We start from the raw sequence: 20,754 nt of genomic DNA, 5'->3' as shown, positions 1-20,754 counted from the left end.
AGGCTGATAGGCACCCCTCGCCTCATAATCTAATGTCTGTCAGTCTGTGCTCAGCCACTGGAACAGGGCTACATGGCTTGGTGGCTATAGAAAGTAATTCCCAAGAGAAGGTCAGTTCTATCAATACAGTGGTTTGTGGCTATTGTTAAAAGATCCCGTTTAGCCTAAAGGGGCATTTAGACGCTCTATTGACTGTACATGAATAGTTTCTATGTTCTGTTCTGCCTGTGTCTAATATGGTTGCATAATGATGCCACAATTCTCTCTATTGTAAGGGCCCCTAACCTAACGTAGGAGGCGTAGAAAGACGCCTGTGGGGAGTCTCAACTTCTGTTTTTCAGGGGAAACAGAGGTTAGGTTGAAACGACTGTATCCCTGAACCAGAAACATCCGCTTTCTTCCAACGCCGCTGAAGGTCGGACCCATACAGCATGAAGATGGTCAGACTAGATTTTGTTTAGCTGTCTGTCTCTTGTTTCACATGTAATCCTGGGCTTCGCAAGCTGGACCTGGGGTAGACTTAACAGAGAAATGGTATGTTTGGTATGGTATGTATAAATTTGTGGGTCCAGTTAGGTTAAATGGTTAAGGTTAGGGTTAGGGGAAGGGTTGGCTAACATGCTAAGTAGTTACAATGTAGCTACAAAGTAGTAAGTCGTAAAAAGCAGTTTTCAAAGTTTCTAATTATTTAAAATCTAAAGTTGTCCGTGATGTGAGCCGAATACGCAACCTTTGAGTTGCTTGTAATTTGTGATATACATCCAACCATCCACCCGGACCAATCAGACCAACCACGCACCTTTCATAAGTAACCTTCTGTCTTATGTAGCTATCAAGGACCTCCACGACAAAGGGCTCTTTCACAGATGCTCCCTGTCTCCTGAGTTCCATTAGCTGGGCATTTCAGTGTTCCGGATGGGAGGCTCCACAAGCCCCAAAGCTGACATGAAGTCAGTGACGACTGACACTCTCTCTCTCAGCTCTACACATCTCAGACACAGATAAATGACAAGTCAAGGTGATTTTCTCTTTTTTTTTTCTCTTTGCACCAATGTTCCAACCCAACACATTTTAAACTCTGAAATAGAATAAGTATTAAATTAAATTACATTTTATTTCGAATGACAGCTTTACTATAATTGAGAGAACAATGACAACATACTTACAGAAGCATTAAATCATTCAGTGATAGAAAGCCAAAACATAGACATTTCCTGTAAGGCAGAGAATCATTCCATCTTACCATAACTGATAAACCTAATCATGCCATTGCTCTTACAACATCCAACGCCTTAAAGGCCTACGTTTGTCTTCCAACAATTTTCCTACTGAGAATGTCATATCTTTTCAAAAACGTGGCTATGACTAACCCTGCAGCAGTGTAGATTGGTCTCTAGCTGACTAAATATAAAACATTTCTTATAGAAAAATACAATTTTGCTTTGGTTGAAAATGTCAGTTATGTCAATTGAGGTGGATGTTTACAAGGTATGAGGACTGGAGAGAGTAGGCAGTTTATGTCATATTTACAGAACCTTATCAATGGCAGGTTTCCACAAAACCTCATGGTCCTAGCCTTCAGACTGTCACTTATAATGTAGCTCGATACACAACAGTATGATTCAACTCTATCAATTCCATTACAATTATAAAGTTAATAAATGTTGGTCAGTATGGAGAGTGCAACATAATCATTCCAGTTCATTCCACTCTCACGTGTGTACAGTGCCAGTGATCCTGTCAGGAGCTTGGATAGTATTTTAAATGCTATGGAATTAATGTACATACGAATAAGCTCTGACGAAGGCCAAGAGGCTGACACATGTAAGCTTGAATAAAAGAGTGATACGAACAAGAGCAGTGTGAATGTTTTCTAGGAAGTACTCTCATTATTCCATATAAAATCAAGGTATACTGTCGGTATGGCAACGACGACTGACATTGCATATTAAGTGAGTGTAAGGTCATGAATCCTAGGAGGATGGTGAGTGAAGTATGTGAGTTGAAGGTTTAGTAGGGAACATCTCGAGTTTGTCAATATTCATCTCTGCAGGATCTGCTCCAGAAGTTTCTGCAAAACAACAAACAAATCATTTAGAAATCAAAGACGGGCAAATACACAAATCCCTGGCTAGACTTTATTTCAATCTTCTGAAATCAGCTGTTTTTCAAATGGGAAAGATTCCTCCTTTTAAATTGGCTTTCACTTCCATCAACTGTCTGTACCCTCAGGTGGATAGCCAAGTCTCATTGGGGGAATAACGATGACTTGCTATCTGGCTAAACAGCCTACAATGCTATAACTCTCCTCTTATACTAGAGCAATCTCACTTTAGCCATATAAAGCTGCCTTTCTACAATATGTCCTAACCTTTGCAAACATACTCTTCCGGAAGTCAAATGAAATTCTCCTAATGAATTGAAAATTGCTCATTGTTTTCCATGAGGATTTTCCATTGCAATTTCAATAAACTTTCTGAATTGACAACTGAATTGATCAACATTTTTGCTCCCTAAACCAGCATACTGCTGATCTGAAATGTGGCGTCAACATTGAAGACAAGTGGGCAAAATTGCTAAACATTGCTAAAACAAAAGCTCTCTTCCGTATACTTCTGGTTCAGCCCATGTGACATGGCTGTAGTGGAGTGGGTCGAGAGCTTCAAGTTCTTCAGTGTCCACATCACTAAGGACCTGTCATAGTCCAAGCACACCAACACAGTTGTGAAGAGGGCATGACGATGCCTCTTCCCCCTCTGCAGGCTGAAAAGATTTAGCATGGGCCCTCCTCAAAACGTTCTAAAGCTGCACCATTGAGAGCATCTTGAATGCTGCATCACCACTTGGTATGGCAACTGCTTGGCATCCGAGTGTAAGGCGCTAAAGAGGGTAGTGCGTATGGCACAGTACATCACTGGGGCCGAGCTCCCTGCCATCCAGGACCTATATCCCAGGTGGAGGAAGGCCCTAAAAATTGTCAAAGACTCCAGCCAACCAAGTCATAGACTGTTCTTTCTGCTACCGCACGGAAAGCGGTACCGGAGCGCCAGGTCTGGGACCACAAGCCTCCTGAACAGCTTCTACCCGCAAGCCATGAACAGTTGATCAAATGGCTACCTATTTGCATTGACTCCCCTTTCTTTTTGCACAGACTCTTTTGCACTGGCTCTATGCACATTCACTGGACTCTACTCATACACTCACAGATTGTACACTGACACCACAACACACGCGCACACACACACACACACACACACACACACACACACACACACACACACACACACACACACACACACACACACACACACACACACTACTCTGTTTAGTATCTATCATTATTGCCTAGTCACTTTTACCCCAACCTCACCTCAACTATCTTGTACCCCTGCACATTCGGTGCTGGTACTTATTGTATATAGCCTCGTTATTGTTATTTTATTCTGTTACTATTGCCTTTTTATTTAGCACATTTTTCTTACTTTTTAACTCTGCATTGTTGGGAAAGGGCTCGTGTAAGTAAACATTTCGCGGTGAAGTCTACACCTGTTGTATTCGGCGCATGTGACAAATACAAAAACACACCTAATAGACTGATTCTCTTTCCACAAACGTGTATAAAGATATATAGGATCTGAATTTGATCAACCCATTGCAGGAAATGTACAACTTATAGTGTTTGAGGTTTAAAAAGGCTTCTGAAGTTTGTAATTTCCACTTTAAAATGTCAGACTTGATTTTCCCTTATGAAAAAGGTATCAACCTCGACAAAGTTGTAATTTTTTATCATCCACATTTTCTGTTGCTGCAGGATTATTCTCTGTATGCGTAACAAACAGTCATGCACAGACATACAGATACCACCATGTACACCACTTGACACTCCTGAGTGAAGAGCTCGAACTTTGCACCCCTTGGTATGTTATCGAGTGGGATTTGTAAGAGGTCTGACTCTTTACTGGGTGCTACCATGCATTTAATTCAGATTGAGTGACACTGAATGAGACAACCCAGTCACCTTCAAACCACCTTGGGTATCTAACTAAAGGAAACCCCCAACATATGAGGGGATCTTAATTATCTCAGAGTAAATTGGAAATGTCTCCTCATTCTACTTGTTACACTGTACACCTGACTGATATCGAGGCCATCAATGTCTGTGCTGGTTTTGGTGTAATGGGAATTTGAATGAAGGGTACGGGTGAACCAGAATATGTTTGATCGTTTATATGAGTTTATGACAACTTGCCCTCCAATCATCAAGGGCACATTGGCTTGTTAAAAGAGCCCCTACACACTAGATCTGTGCTAATCCAAGGACCCAACGTGTCCTTGAGTGTCCATAGAGCTGACATTCAGGAACTTTTCAAATCACAAATGACATGTGTCTTCTCAACAATACCTGGATTCAAACTCATTTCTCTGAAGCAACAGTGAAACATGAATAGATGAATACATAACACCAGTGCACAGATATTGATTGTGAAGACATTTCGATGACAAATTACAGTAGGAAGGAAATTCTATTAAGAAGTCAAACAGCGGCCTCTGCTGGGCATAGATTGTGAAAGGGACGTGCTGAAATGCATTTTTCTTGGAGAATTACACTGTTTTCAAATGGCACCTCATCCAAATATCCAGTGAAAGATTATTATTTTAAATAGGACTTTGAAATGTATTGCAATGTTGCATACCTTGTTCTTATCGTATTACCTTTTTAACCTTCAGTGTGTTAAATTAAGCACATTGAATGCCTCACTATGAATTATTACTATTTTTGGGGGAAAATCAAGTCTGAAATTTCAAAGTGGAAATTACAAACTTCAGAAGCCTTTTTAAACCTCAAACACTACAGGTTTTACAAGCACATTTAATGCCTCCCTATGCACTCATAACGCAGTCTTCAACACTTTAGTTAGCAATGCAGTTGTTCTGTATTTGACTTTTCAGACATGGCTTCGGTGTATACAACTATGTGGTGAATATTTTATCACAAAGTCCCAGCACCAACTAAACATACCTTTTTAAAAAGCTCTGCCCGCAATCTGTTGGTCTGCGATACCACTCTCCTTTTCTCCTCCTCCTTCTTCTTAGTGACCTCAGGGAGCTTGTTGTAAATCCTAAGTAAAAAGGGATAGTTAGACATGGTAGGTTAAGCTTGTGAAGGGGAATATTCTAGAATTAGCAGGCCAGGGGCGACTCAGCTATTCCCAGAAAATCGTCACCATAGAAAGGAAGCTTTATCTGCACAAACCCACAAAGGCCAAACCTGGATCCACTGATAAAACCAACATCACACTGGCTCCTTTTTCACTCACATAAATAGTCAATTTGTTCCCAGATCGACCCAGTCAGATTAAAAACATGACAATGGGAACCTATCCTCTGATCAGGTGTGCCTTCTCAGATAAGACAGGGAGTAAAGAAAATCATGATAACGGGATACAGACGGTAGTTCATATCTCCAATCAAGACAGACGTTCGGCTGTCTGACATACACAGTGTGTTTTGCGTGCGTGCATGCCAGTGTGTGTGAGTGTGAAACAGAGGTAGGCAAGAGACTGACACGCCACAGTACAGCTCTGTCTGTAAACCTACCGTCTGGAGCGTAGCTGCATCTCCTTCCCTGATATGGTCCTCTCTCTGGGTTTGAAAAGGTTATCTGGGAAACACACAAGCATCTGTCAGGAAAACACACACACACACACTTTCCACTTTCCTTACTAGGCTTCATTACTCCTGTCCTTCTGAGAGCCGAGGGGCTTGACGGACTCTTGTCAGCTCATCACTGAGACCAACAGTCAGCACTGCGTTATTAAGATGTGAGTCTGAGGGTCTATATTTAGCTTGCATTATTACCTTCATAGAAGGCTAAGCAGGATTGGGAGCGAGGGGCCAGAGTTAAGGTGACGCTATGGACTATTACATCACTGTCATAGTACTAGGGTTTTGGAGAGACTGGTCTATACTGATTTGTAAAGTACTGTCATACTGGGAAAGGAAATGTCTAACATTCTGTAGTATGTGGCGTTCTTTCCCTGAAAAAAGTGTGTATCATTAGTGCTGTAGCAACTTTCAAAAAAACATAATAGTGACTAAAGATGGTAAATCCATGTAAATCACCAATAATAACCATTTTAGTTGTGGAGTTGGACGGAAACAAGATTGCGCTTCAACAGAACTGCAGTACTTAATAACAACCAGCAGAGAGCAAAGCTGTTCCCCTGGACTAGGATTGAGAAATCACTAAACAGTGTGTTCCTACTCGTACTGTATGTCAGACATGTTCCATCATCGTACCACTGAGCGGGTGGGGCTTGGTGCAGTTCCTCCCATGCCTACTTTTCTCCTCCCAGAGACCCTGCACCTGGTCTAGGTCTGCACACTGTAGGTCCTTCCTCCGCCTGGCCCTCTGCTCCAGACTCCTCATTCTGCCCTGGGAACGGCTGATGAAGTCTGGCCGGAACATCTCCAGGGCCTCCTGGCGAGGAGAGAGGGAGCAGGGAGGGAGGAAAGTATAAGCTGGTTGTGTAGTTACTGCTAGCCAGCACTGGCACACTCATCTTGGTAAAAAAAAAAAAGCCTAGATTCTATTCTGTTATTCTGAAAAGATGCCTCTGCCCTTGATGACTCCCCTTGCAGATTGTAATGTATAGATGTGAGGTAATATGGTAATCAACTCCACATAGTCCTCTGTACCAATGGATATAGGTAAATGGTCTTACAAGTAAAATTCTTTGCAAACCCTTTTTCCTTTGCGACCCCCTCATAAAGGTGTTTCACATTGGAGTTGTATTCTTCAAAAAGGGTTCCAAAAGAGGTTCTCCGGCTGTCCCCATAGGATCACTTTTTGGGGTTCCATGTAGAACCCTCTGTAGACATTGAACCAAAAGAGTTCAACCTGTAACCAAAAATGGTTATTCAAAGGGTTCTCATATGGCGACAGCCGAAGAACCCTTTAAGGTTCCAGATAGCACATTTTTTATCTAAGAGTGCAGGGAAAATGAAAACATTTTAACTTTGACTGGCACCAGTTTAGATAAAACGGTTAAGGTCTCGCGAAAGAATGTGAAGGAGCTATTCTTCAATAAAGTAGAATGAACATTCCTTTTGAAAGAAAGTCCTTCACTCACAGATGACTCTTTACTAGTCGTTTGCAGTGCTAGCAACACAACCATAGTCCTCTCTCTATAGATGCATATCTTTTCAAATTTCAGATAAAGAATTTTCACACAGTGATCATACCATATGATATTACAGTTTATAATATAATGATACATACAGGAAAATTATTTCAGAAGATAGAGTGATAGAGTGATGTTGATCCACACATACTTTGAGACTGAAGGCTCTGGATTTGATATCCTGAGGATCAACTGTCAGTTGTGATTGGCAGGTGTCTGCTTGGTGTGGACAGAAATCTTCAGCAACATGCAGATCTTCTCTGGAGTGTCCTTGTCTTCCATCACTCTCGTTACGTAGTGACTGTCTTCCCCATGTTCTAGTATCTACTTTGATTGGCAGAGACAGAAAGCAGAACACATGCTGTACAGGTAACTGCCAAAATTAAGGAAGCACTTGAGTAAATGAGGGATACAAAGTATATTAAAAGCAGGTGTTTCCACAAAGTTGTGGTTCCTGAGTTAAGTAAAGACATGCTCCAGTACTTTGGCAACTAGTTAGTATTCTTTTCAACCTTTGGGCTGGATTTGTCAGAATTACTGTCTTACCTCAATTAGCCATGAAATCCCTATTTTGAAAACAATAATTTTCTGGAAATTTTGCGGCACCATTGTCCCAAGACTTAGCCCCACGTGAGCCAATTCGCATTTCAGCCAATGAGCTTCAGCCCCTCACCATTTGAGTGACAGCTAGCAAAATGCACACACAGCAGAGCGAGAGAGAGAGAGCAATAACGTGGTGCACATATCTGCATATTGGTGACGTAGTACAACATTTTCGGGGACCATTTTGGTTAGGGAGCGCTACTTTCAGAAATACTGGCTAAAAAGTATACAAAAGTACCAGAGAATATCTTTTGGAAATTAAAACATCCCATCATGCTCAGGGTTATGTATAGAAATGCCTAGTTGCCCAGTATTTTGCCTACTATGGCTATGGGTTGTAGGTAGCACAGCGGCTAAGGAATTGGACCTATATCCGAAAAGTCGCCTGTATGAATACCAGGTAGGGAGCTGGATAAACAGGGGGATATTGATCTGGTAACTGGAGGGCTGCTGTGTTCATATCCTAATAACAATCCCCTACCAATGAGCCCTTGAGCAAGGCTCTTAACTCCAAAACATTTTCTCCAGTAGCGCTGTGCAATGTGTGCAATCCATGTGTGCAATCCAGTAGCGCTGTGCAATGCTGTGCAATGCGCATGTGCAACATGAGTTGCATTCAAGGAAACGGTGTTAAGTGCTACACTCCTCAAGGAAAGTATGTGTGTGTGAAATTAAGAGTGCAGAAGACACATTTCTGTTGTTCGCTGTGACTACAGACAATGAAATTGTATTGTAGATGAAGAAATCTCAGTGACTTTGGAAGAGTGGTATAGCGGTCTCAAAGGAGCAGAGGGGGCATTAACAGTGTGTGTCTCAGTCGCCAGATCTCAACCCAATTGAACACTTATGGGAGATTCTGGAGCGGCACCTGAGACAGCATTTTTCACTACCATCAACAAAACACCAAATTATGGAATTTCTCGTGGAAGAATGGAGTTTCATCCCTCCAATAGAGTTCCAGACATTTGTAGAATCTATGCCAAGGTGCATTGAACCTGTTCTGGCTCGTGGTGGCCCAACACCCTATTAAGGTGTTTCCTTTCTTTTGGTAGTTGCCTGTATATTCCAGTGCATGTGCAGTTAACTCTTCATCAAACATTGTCGATTACATGTTGCATGGATGGTAAAAAAGAGTGCATCTCATATACACACAGTTTATTACAATACTGGGACTGTACTGCATTGTCAGACATCAATGAGAAACAAAGAGGTTTTCAGATAACCTAGATCTTACTTAATATGTGCATTCAGAATAATTTGCAGTGAAGCCATTTGGCCCTTTTTAAAATGTGGCTTTGTATTTTTACAACACATCTAACAAAGGTAAAATGAACATGAGGGCTGAGTGAGGATTACTCCTATCAGATAGGATGACATTTATTGAAATAGAATGAATGCATTTAATCCTTTCCGATAGCCAGAATCCGATAGATAACTTTTGAAAAACTGGGCCCTGGAGAAGAGGGAAAATTGTTGAGCCCTCTAACTGACCCCTACTCTCCACGACTCAGTGAGTAAAGCAGAGAAAAAGACACGTGCATACTGCATGAATAATGTAAACCATGATGACAGTGCATCTATCCTGCACTCTCTAACCCCGCTCCTCCACCTCCTTTAAAAACAGACCCATTTAATATCAGACACAATCATTTATCATAGGAAGAACACACCATCAAATGCTCTGGCGCCAACAAACAAGAAATCTATGTACCAAGTCAGACTATTTCAAAGCTGTCATTGGTATAGCAAGCAATGCAGGAAACGGAGTATAACACCGGTAAATTACTCCAGCTTCAATACATTTGGTCCGTACTTGCGAAAATAAGCAACCAACAGGTTCTCCAGCACAAAACGTGTATTGGCCAATGAAAATCGTCGATTTACTTGCACGTGACAGAATGTGAAATTGTAGCTGGTCCCATGAGATGACATGGCACACGTTTGCCCTATGCTAACCTCAACAGGTGGCACTGATTATATCCTGGCGCAAAAAAACAGCCTAGATCTTAGACTTTATATTCACCAACCAATGGCATTTCTTAAAATAGGTCAACCCTGGCCACTAGAGGGATATTTTAAACCTACAAATTCAAGGACTACTTTTGTTTCATTGGTCTGTAACAAAATATTGAGTGCCAATATTGCATCGATGCATCAATGACTAGGGTACTAGCTACTACTAACATTAGACAACATTTTCATGTTTTTTCATTTATGAAAAAAATCCCAAGTTTTTGTTTATCTGTGCTTTTATGGAAAAAAGAAAAGAGGTCCATTTATCGTATAACTTAAAAATACAAAAGCCTTATGGATTAGTCAAATAGCAGTCATGAAGGCTATCCCTATCAACCGGCCCTGCCTTTCTAAAGTCTTTGAAAGCCAAGTGAACAAACAGATCATCAACCATCTCGAATCACACTGTACCTTCTCCGCTATGCAATCCGGTCTCCTGGTCACGGGTCCACGCTCAAGGTCCTAAACAATATCATAACAACCATCGATAAAAAACAGTACTGTGCAGCCGTCTTCATCGACCTGGCCAAGGCTTTTGACTCTGTCAATCACCCTATTCTTATCAGCAGACTCAACAACCTTGGTTTCTCTAATGACTGCCTCGTCTGGTTCACTAACTACTTCTCAGATAGAGTTCAGTGTGTCAAATCGGAGGGCCTGTTGTCCGGACCTCTGGCAGTCTCTATGGGGGTGCCACAGGGTTCAATTCTCGGGCCGACTCTTTTCTCTGTATATATCAATGATGTCGCTCTTGCTGCGGGTGACTCTTTGATCTACCTCTACGCAGACGACACCAATCTGTATACACCATTTTGGACACTGTGTTAACAAACCTCCAAACAAGCTTCAATGCCATACAATACTCCTTTCGTGGCCTCCAACTGCTCTTAAACGCTAGTAAAACTAAATGCATGCTCTTCAACCGATAGCTGCCCGCACCCGCCCGCCTGCCTAGCATCACTACTCTGGACAGTTCTGACTTAGAATATGTGGACAACTATAAATATCTAGGTGTCTGTCTAGACTGCAAACTCTCCTTCCAGACTCACATTAAGCATCTCCAATCCAAAGTTAAATCTAGAATCGGATTCCTACTTTGCAACAAAGCCTCCTTCACTCATGCTCCCAAACATACTCTCGTAAAACTGACTATTCTGCCGATCCTGGACTTCGGCGATGTCATTTTCAAAATAGCCTCCAACACTCTACTCAGCAAATTGGATGCAGTCTATCACAGTGCCATCCGTTTTGTCACCAAGGCCCTATATACTACCCACCATTGCGACCTGTATGCTCTCGTTGGCTGGTCCTCGCTACATATTTGTCGCCAAATCCACTGGCTCCAGGTCATCTATAAGACTTTGCTAGGTAAAGCTCCGCCTTATCTCAGCTCACTGGTCACCATAGCAACACCCACCCGTAGCACGCGCTCCAGCAGGTACATTTCACTGGTCACCCCCAAAGCCAACACCCCCTTTGGCCGCCTTTCCTTCCAGTTGTCTGCTGCAAATGACTGGAACGAATTACAAAAATCACTGAAGTTGGAGACTTACTGTATATCTCCCTCACTAACTTCAAGCAACGGCTGTCAGAGCAGCTTACTGATCGCTGCAGCTGTACACAGCCCATCTGTAAATAGCCCATCCAACCAACTACCTACCTCATCCCATATTTGTTTTTTAGTTTTTTTCTGCTCTTTTGCACACCAGTATTTATACTTGCACATCCTCATATGCACATCTATCACTCCAGTGTTAATCGCTAAATTGTAATTACTTCGACACTATCGCATATTTATTGCCTTACTTCATTTGCACACACTGTATACAGATTTTCTATTGTGTTATTGACTGTACGTTTGTTTATCCCATGTGTTGTTGTTTGTGTCGCACTGCTTTGCTTTATCTTGGCCAGGTCGTAGTTGTAAATGAGAACTTGTTCTCAACTGGCCTACCTGGTTAAATAAAGGTGAAATAAAATATTTAATTTAAAAAAAATCATCACTTCGAGTTGGAACACTCTGCTGAAGTGGTTGATTCTAAATTAATAGGACACGTTAACTGTGGGTTTGAGCCCCCCTTGCATCAATCTTTTTTGTTGAGGAAAAAACTGTTAGTTCCGGTCCTTGATGCACGATCCAAAAAGCATGTGACTAAATGGATGATTATATTAAATCATGGCCTATAAAACTTTGTAGACTGTATAAAGCCTTATGTCCACCAGATGCATCAAACTCTTTGCGTTCCAGTGGAAGTCATGCCAGGATATAATGTTTTAATTGACTGTGTTTTGTATCTTAATGTGTATTTAATGTGCGTATTTATGTTATTAATGTTTATCTACACTTGCACTGTACCCAGAATCAATCACTCTGTGACCTGGGCCAGTAGATGAGTCCACTAGGAGGCCAACCAGAGCAGGTATGTGTGGTATATATGCTTGCAGTACTACATTCACTGCCGCAATGAGCCAAGTTTTACCTCCCTGGTGTGAGTGTAACTGCTGCATACTGATCAAATGATAGACGCTGCACTGCTCTGCTCATACATGATGGATACTCTGTAGTGCCTATGAGTCTTCCATAACACGTTCCCTTGGACATACTGTAGATTGTAAGCATTCTAGGTTCTTATGGCTACCCTACAATACCGCTCAAGGCACAGAGTAGTCCCTTTGAAAAAGAGGTAGTCACTTGTACAAACAAACCTCTCCAATAAATTCACAAAGGACAACATAAGGGCACAATACCACACAGATGCTGTGAACTCTGCAATGCCACTCAAAATAGATACCCTACAATGCTCCCCAGGAAAAACGCAGTACATTCGAAACAAGAGCTAGAACCTTGGCAAATTACATCTAATTACAAACAAACCTCTCCAATAAATCCACAATGGACAAAACTAAGGATACAATGCCACTCAGGTGCTGTGAACTCCACAATGCCATTCTTCAGTTCAATACCAGAGAGGGGATACAGAGACCATAGGTATTATGCAGTGCTTCTCAAAGCTGACTCCTGGCCTAATTTTATTTCAGGCAGTGCTTAGCAGCACCAAGCAGACAGGACATTCACGTCTGTTTTCTGAGCCATAAGCTAGCCTCCACAACCAGCCTGGGGAGCGAGATCGTTTAAAACAATATACTCATTCTTTTCATGGGGGAGCTTCACCCTGTGTCACACCCGTGAAAGCCTAACACCGCCACGCTTACTGGGTTGAGAGGGTAGATAATGTATGCAAAGGATGTGTTGGAAGTAAGAGAGGGATGAAATTAAAATAGAAGCATGAGTTTTTCCTTCACATAAGCACAGTGTTCCATTATGTGAGAATGTAGCACTTGTGGATTTTTCACCAATGTGCATTTCTATACATCCTGTGTCTGTAAGGAATATATCCTATTAACAATGTATGAGGTATAAATCAAAAGGTAAGAGACAGAAAAATGAGACTTTACACCCTCTAAGACCTCCTCGCTATGGCATTGCGTACGCTGTTAAGACTTGGAAATGTGATTTTATCCACACAGCTATGGAAATGGGGAGCCATTGAAAGGAATGCTGCTGGATTTGCATGGGTACTTTAGAGTTTTGCCCTGACATGGGGAGATGAAATTCATACCTGGGCTGATATTAAAAGCAGGGTGTCTGTGTGTGGAATTTCTCAGCCGACGACAGCACAGCTCATCTGCAATTCCATTGTGCTGACTGGCCCCGGAGTATGAGTCGCCTGTTCCTCTGGCTGATGAGAATAACCCTGAGGTAAGATTGTGTGCAGTTAAATCAGATGTCCTATTCTTAATACCATCAGTATCTGCCATTTTGGGGACCTCGTAGCCCCCTTTGATTGATGAAGAGCCTCTGCTGTAACCCACATCAGTCTCTGAGTTGTCCCATCTATGGGTGCAGCTTAATGCCCCCATAGATCTCCGGAGGTCCTGAAGTGTTTTGGGGTAATCCATAGAGGTTCCAATGTGGGACGAGCCCCCAACACACAGAGACAGGGTGGACCTGTGCATAACCGGCTTTGTGACCTCTGGCTGTCTTATGGAGATAGACAGTGACTTGTCCAGATACAGAACTGTGTTCGCAGACCTCCAACGTACCTCAAGCTGGACGCATGAGCGGAAAGAGGGCTGGAGTGAGAAAGGCCTGAAGGTGCTTCCATTGTCCTTGAGACTGTCCTCACCTGTGTAACTGTGCCTGTGTTCAGGCCAGGCAGTCCTCATCCCTGGCCCTCTCATCTGGACCTTGGCACATGCAGAGTAGCTCTGTCTGTACTCTGTCACCTTTACTATAGTGGCCTTGTGTCTGGTCACCACCTCAGAGTGCTTTGGAATGGCTGAGGATAGGACATGAGTCATGACTGGGTTGATGGATGTGGATGACCTGATAGGCAGGATCGGTTGGTGGGGATAATGTGATTGGTTGGCCCCTGACTGGGAGACCCTGCAGGATGTGATGGTGATGGAGGAGAAGCCCGTCTTTGGTCGGCCGCCCAGGACATTAGGGACACTGGCCATCCTCAGCAGGGTTGGACTCCCTCTGTGGGGTACATGTCCACCTCTCTGGGAGTCCCCAGAGTGTGTCGGCCTCATAAGGGATGGTGATGTGGAAGCCCTCTCCCCTTGTCCTCTCCACATGCTCCATGAGGGGGTAATATCCTTGGTGGAAGCCTAAGGAGAGGGAACCCAGAGGAAAATATCAGAGCTGTGTTGAAATAGTCCGTCTAAAAATACAGCGCATCTATCAGGTATATGAAATAGAGTGAGGGAAATAAATCCAATACTTTCCCCCGTGATATATTCTAGGGATTACTTATTATCGGCTACCTGCTCTCATTTTGAGATCTCCTTTTGTTACCATGGTGATGTGTAACCTGATGCCCAACAGTCAGTGACAAATTAACCATGACATTTAACATTGACATTCCAGGATTGCCAGCTTAAGACAGGCCAATTAAGACAAGTAAAGTGTACATGAGAAGGTAAAACAATTGTCACACTTTCACTTCATATCAGACATGTGTCATATTAGTGGTTAGTTCACGTCCATTCTCTGACAATAGTTGATTTGCAGGATGGATCGGGACTGTCAGTTAAAACAGCTGTTTGCAGTGAAAACATCCCATGGCTTGTCCAAGCACAATAACATGTCCACAAGTTCCTGCATAAATTTGCACTCATGTTGACCCAAAGTCTGAGGACTGCATGTCTTACAAACTTAATCGAATAGATTTGAATGGCAAAGTTCTTCTCCGGACTAAAACCCACTGCTGAGCTAGTGAATAGCCTCCTTGTCTAGATGGCATAAATCTAATTAGAAAAGCAAGGAATACACTGCCATAATGGATGTTATGACATGTATTAATTCAGCATTATAAATTGTACTAAAACATAGTAATGATGATGATATGATGATGATGATGATATTACACGTTCAAACATATACTTTTTAAAACTGATACACATAAGCATGTACTTATTAGCTATAAGTTGCAGTAATTTGTACAGAAGAAATAACTTTGTAAAGCTAACAATAACAAGACTAGCACGGTAATATGATAACAAATATATCACAGCTAGAATAGTAAAAGGGTTTTATCTTTTACCTCATTGATATTAGATGTTGGTAGGCTGGGGAACCTCCCACTTCGAAAACCCATGGACTTGGACCAAATGCCGCCTAATTTTCCTTCTGAAATATGTACATGGTGGTAAACATTCTTTTTTTTTTACAGCCTACAGCCTTCCAGATATTGGAAAAATCTAAAACAAAACATAACAAGCACTTAGCCTACACGTTTCCTCACTGAAACAGGTCTCAGAGAAGAAGCGTACTATTATTTTCTCTGTCCACTTTGCAATGAATGACAGATGACGAGAGTCCTGGCGAAGAGAAGACTGACAGACAGACGATAGGCCCACAACTGTCTCGTCTGTGCGCTTTGTCGTGCCTAAGAGCAGCCCTTAGCCATGGTATATTGGTCATATACCACACCTGCTTGGGCCTTATTGATCTCCCATTATTAGAGCCTATCGTGCCCATGATATACTACACAACATACACATGGCGAATACATTCATAAAAAGTGCCATCGTTTACGTCGTTACCTAGCAATACACCACTACTTAGACAGATAGAACAACGAGCCAGATATTTCACCAGATGTATAAATGTGAAGCATCCGGGTGGTGTTTCCACTCACTACCAAATATGGTGGTGAAAGGAAACCCAGTGGCCCGCAGTGGTAGAAGATGGAACGAGACTAATTATGGCCGAGATTCTGCAAATTTTCTCATCAATGAAACATTTGATCTCAATACAGTTTTCTGTTTCCAAAACTAAAATCTTGTTACAAACAGAGTGTACTAAGTATTGTAGACTTTACCCTTTGCCAAAGTTTTTAAAAATGGTGTTGTTTAGAAGGAGTGGAAGGGCGAATTTAGTTATTGCATGTGTAGGCGTTCCCCAATGCAAATATGCAAGTACATGCTAGAATGCACAAATATGTTCTTGCCAGCTCGTGCTTGGCTCTGCCCACCTCCTTGCTTGTTCTGCCCACTAGAATTAATTTGCTCCCATTGGAAACGACAGGCTGTGGTCTATCTTGGGTTAGTTATATATATATTTTTAAGATTCACTGCCCAGCCATGCAATTTATAAACTTGATCTCCACTGTATAAAATATCTAGACATTATCATCGACATTTGCAACATTGTTGCAATATTTAATTAAATTCGATCTCCAATGTGTCCCATACCAATCAACTTGAGCCAGACAGGCAGCTTTTCTCAGCCAGTCTAAATCACGAATCAGCATGATTTTTATGGATACACAGTGCCTATAAAGAAAAAAAACTGTTAAAGAGAAACTAAATGCAGCTAGTTTCCTGTCTTTTCAGCTTCAACCTTTTTTGTTTGCCAGAGCAACTTGCAAAGTTATGAAAATGTCAACCTGCGCTTGGGTAGTTTTGCTTTACCTGGCAGTCGAATAGAACTAACGACCAGAGAACGCCCAAAATTGCACTTGACAACCAGTGTTAGTGAATGTAGCATCACATTTTGTTGAAAAATGAATGGTTTGAGATAGAATCTTGCTTTTTAATGCTGGTAACCAATTGTATGAAATACTGTACTCGAGTCCAAGGCAATAATACACTCGAGACTTCGCCTCGTGGCTATGACCACATCGCAGCCATGATAAAACTGTCATAACACATGGCCTAATTATTCCGCATCACCTCACCTGGCGCTCACATTTCCCAAGACTCTAAAACACAAGAGGATGAAGTAAGTCAACTGCAGCTTATTGATTTATGGCCTACCTCAATGTGCAACGGAATTTGTTTATTGCCCCCAAGTTATAACTCATCCCGTTGTCACCTTTTATTTATTTCCTGCTCAGTCCATTACATAATTCAATCAGGAAATATATTAGATGGATCTATCAATATTTTGTCTATATGTTCATTGGAGGCTTGCGGTGAGCAAGACTTTGAAATTGAAATGAGAGTGTGATGTAAATAACACATTTTGGCAATCATGGAACACTTACCCTATACTGTCATAGTGAGAGCAGGCAAATTGAAGCAATTGTATAGGCTATGTTATGCTGTTTTGAGAGTAAGATACTGTAAAGTAATTATGTTTACATCACGTGTTCCAGTTCAGAGGAAAATCAATTGGGACAGGATTATGAAAGTAAGCAATAACATGGAAATGGAATATTATGCATGCATAGTTTTTCCCTCAATTTTGCTTTTATTTATCTTGCATATAGCATGCAGGGCAGGGGAATTGGAGTACCAGCAGGTGTACTTCTCATGGCTTTGCTGCCGTGCATCTTCAGATTGACACGATAATATGAGGCAGTGAAACATAGCCCTGAGTATAAACAAGACAAGTGTGTGTGTGTCTTTCTTTATTTTTTGTATGCGTGTGTGTGTGTGTGTTTCTTTGCTCCTGGGGGGTGTTTATGATTACAAATGTGTCTGTTCTCTCCCCCCTCTCTCTCTCTTGGGCAAGGGTCCATCTTTACTTTCTAGAACACAGAGAGAGAGAGAGGGTCTATGAAGAATTGGCTTTGTGACTGTGTTGATTGTGGTGTGTGAAAGCAGTGATTGAGTCATCCTCTCTGTGCCTGACAGTGAAGGGAACAGAGTGTGAGGCCATGGGGGCTCACAGCTGGTTAGGGAGCAGACAGACTGTGTAGTACCCAGGGTATATACAAATAAACACATCAGCAGTCAAGACTGAGAGCAGAGAAGACATTGTATGTCTCTCTGGACCTGAATCACAGCCATGGGAGAAATAGTTCACAGCTCATGAAGATGTGACCCACTGGCATCAGTTGATAGATTTTTGTCGTGGAGTCATCTTGTGCTTTGGTCTGCTGTGCTTTTTTTTCTTCCCTTCTTTTTTACTTGTTCCTCTCCTCCTCTTTCCTATCCCCTATCATAACCTATTTTATCTCCACTCTGACTTATTGTAGCTCAACCTAATGTTAGAAAACAAAGATAGTTAGCAGTCCATGTAATTATTCCTAGAGGAGGCATACAGCACATACCTTTGTGTATCACACCGCTGTCATAACTCTTCTGTCTGATGGAGTCGATGCCAAGTTCAATTTGCCTCTGAAAAATAGTGCTATTTAAAAAAATATTTTTAACAAACTAATATTTTGGTTTAAATATAGTATTTTACTAAAAGGTATCACACACTGCAGAGATGAATCTACAGTATATTTAAAAAAAACAGGGCTTTGAATTACATCAATTAAGGGGACAAACTCAAGCATGCGATAATTGCCTTGACTAGGATGGTAGGAATGTGGTCACATGAGCGATGATCCATAAGAATTCTAGCAGTGATTCACAGAGGGAGAACATTCCAGTGGCTAAAGATGTCTTTGTCAACATCCAATTTTAATCGCACACCAGGAGGCAAGAACAGATTCTGAGAAATTTATAGAGATTAGAAACTCCACTTAACTCACTAGCCATGGAGAGAAGCCCTTTCCTGACGATTACCAACTTTGTTTTCAACCAGGGGAAGGTAAAAATTCTTACACGAAACAATACATCTAAAACTACTACTGTACTGCAATTTGTTTTGCATGATTTAATATATAGTTAAGGTTAAGGCAGGTAGCCAAGTGCTTAGAGCATTGGGCCAGTAACTGAAAGGTTGCTGGATTGAATCCTCGAGCTGGCAAGGTAAAAATCTGTCTTTCTGCCCCTGAACATGGCAGTTAACCCACTGTTCCCCGGTAGGCCGTCATTGTAAATAAGAATTTGTTTCTAACTGACTTGCCTAGTTAAATAAAGGTTAAATAAATAAAATAAAAAAGAAATATTTGGATCAGTTATATCTTACCTGGTAGAGAAGGCCGGTTAGCTCATAGAGTACTCCTCTTGTTGGTAAAGGCAGCCACCCGTTTCTAACAGGGGACAGAGTGCAGACTCTGACCCATTCTCTCCCAGGCGTGCACCTGATCCTGACGGTCTCCAGATGACCCAGGGTACCCGATGGAAAGAGCTGATCACTGCTTACTGTAGACTGGGGTCTGGAGCCAGGGTCATCTGACCAGTCAAAGCTATGTGAGTAGCCCTCAGGTGGGGTCAAGTTTGTCTCCTCAGGGTTGAAGGTGACACTTCCTGTTCTGTCAAAATAAAGTTCCACCTCGTTTTGGATGGAACTCCCAGAGGGGTGAGTATGGAACCACTCCAGCGGCAGCCACAACTCCTCTCCAGCTTCCCCACCTTCACCACACAGCTCAGACCTGGGGACGTGGGCTAACACATCCACTAGAGATCCCTGGAGCTTCAGGCAGTTGCTCTGGCCTAATCTCCTCCTGTCCAGTTTTCTAATGGGGCAGCCAGCCGACACTCCCTTCCCCTGAGCCCCCAGCTCAGGTAGCAGAACAGGTGACCAGCTCTCAGGTTTCAGAGCTTGCATAATAGGGACCCACAGCACAAGTTATTAATGAGGGAGACAGAGGCTCAAACAGCTCCTGTGGTTACCGTAGTGACGCAGCAAAAAGTCTACTGACTTGCAATGCTTACTCAAACAGAGAGTTTAGAAAAAGCGACACATTCCCAAAAGGTTCAGTGAGGAAAAACACATCTCCCGGGAACTAGCAGACCTAGAAATGAACAGAGGAATACACAAAAATAAATGAAAGCGAAACAAAACTATAAATATAGACGTCTAGAAAAGCACCAGTGTACAGAGTGGTGCATTTTTACTTGATAATTCTCTCCTTAAACTTTGCCGAAGTAGAGGGGTATAAATGTAAAAGTTCTTCACGTTTACACTTCCTCTGTGATAAAAACACAACATTTTTGTGATTACGTATGACTTATTTTTAAATCCCCAAAATGTTACTTACCTCACTTATTTCAATACGTGAACCAGCAGTCATAATCAATGGAACATTGGTAGAGGTAAAGGTCCTCAAGGTAATTCCAACACTGAAGAGGCTGTTGTTGATCAATGACTGTTATCCTCAGGCATTGATCTGATGTAAACTCTTGTTCCCCGGAGCAGGGGCTGACTCACCCATAAATTCTTAGGTCTCTTACCGATTTAACTCCACAGAACGGACGACATTGCATCACCTCTTTCAAGTGCAGAGGGTTGTGATGCTTTGGCTTTGCCAAGAAACGGCTCCAAAATGTTGATTAACACATGCACTTAATATGACAGGAAGTTGTTGGTTTGGTTCCAGATTGACGAGAGGTTAAAGTTGTCCATTCTACTATGCTGTAATTGGTATCAAGCTGAGTAACGCCCCACCCCCCTTATATCCAAACCTGCCAGACCCTGTAAATCCTTCTGTGGGCATCGGCTAAGTCCACCAACAATGTTTCATGGTTGGTTTACTGATTAGCTTTGTTGAAAGTGTTATGGCTCTTTGACCACATGATAATGAACTCAACACGAATGTTTTAG

General features: G+C 42.1%; 1 protein-coding gene across 2 annotated transcripts; it reads right to left on the bottom strand.

The window, feature by feature from the left end:
• Positions 1 to 1,089: 1,089 nt before the first annotated feature.
• Positions 1,090 to 20,593, bottom strand: c1h10orf90 (chromosome 1 C10orf90 homolog). 2 transcript variants are annotated; one of them, XM_021611444.3, is made up of 10 exons: positions 20,192 to 20,593; positions 19,177 to 19,945; positions 18,368 to 18,434; positions 15,410 to 15,495; positions 13,421 to 14,474; positions 7,336 to 7,511; positions 6,301 to 6,481; positions 5,599 to 5,662; positions 5,021 to 5,120; positions 1,090 to 2,071 (listed from the first exon to the last, which is right to left on the bottom strand). In XM_021611444.3, the coding sequence occupies exons 2-10, from the start codon at positions 19,756 to 19,758 to the stop codon at positions 2,042 to 2,044; spliced, it is 2,340 nt and encodes a 779-aa protein (XP_021467119.3). In that variant the 5' UTR covers positions 19,759 to 19,945; positions 20,192 to 20,593; the 3' UTR covers positions 1,090 to 2,041. The 2 variants fall into 2 exon arrangements, with proteins under 2 accessions (XP_021467119.3, XP_090039703.1); XM_090183577.1 differs by having other exon boundaries at positions 7,336 to 7,508.
• Positions 20,594 to 20,754: the final 161 nt, after the last annotated feature.

Source organism: Oncorhynchus mykiss, chromosome 1, assembly GCF_057628025.1.
Source record: "Oncorhynchus mykiss isolate SJ-2025 chromosome 1, ASM5762802v1, whole genome shotgun sequence".
Taxonomy (NCBI): domain Eukaryota; kingdom Metazoa; phylum Chordata; class Actinopteri; order Salmoniformes; family Salmonidae; genus Oncorhynchus; species Oncorhynchus mykiss.
The sequence above is the reverse complement of the archived record's forward strand: the minus strand, read 5'-3'. Positions and strand labels throughout refer to the sequence as shown.

Excerpts from the sequence above, each read along its gene's own strand:
- c1h10orf90 (XM_021611444.3), bottom strand. The coding sequence starts at position 19,758 with ATGCAAGCTCTGAAACCTGAGAGCTGGTCACCTGTTCTGCTACCTGAG. Across the intron at positions 6,482-7,335 it reads CCAGAGCCTTCAGTCTCAAA|GAGGCCCTGGAGATGTTCCG; the intron begins GTATGTGTGGAT and ends TCTCCTCGCCAG. Across the intron at positions 5,121-5,598 it reads ATGCAGCTACGCTCCAGACG|GATTTACAACAAGCTCCCTG; the intron begins GTAGGTTTACAG and ends CTTTTTACTTAG.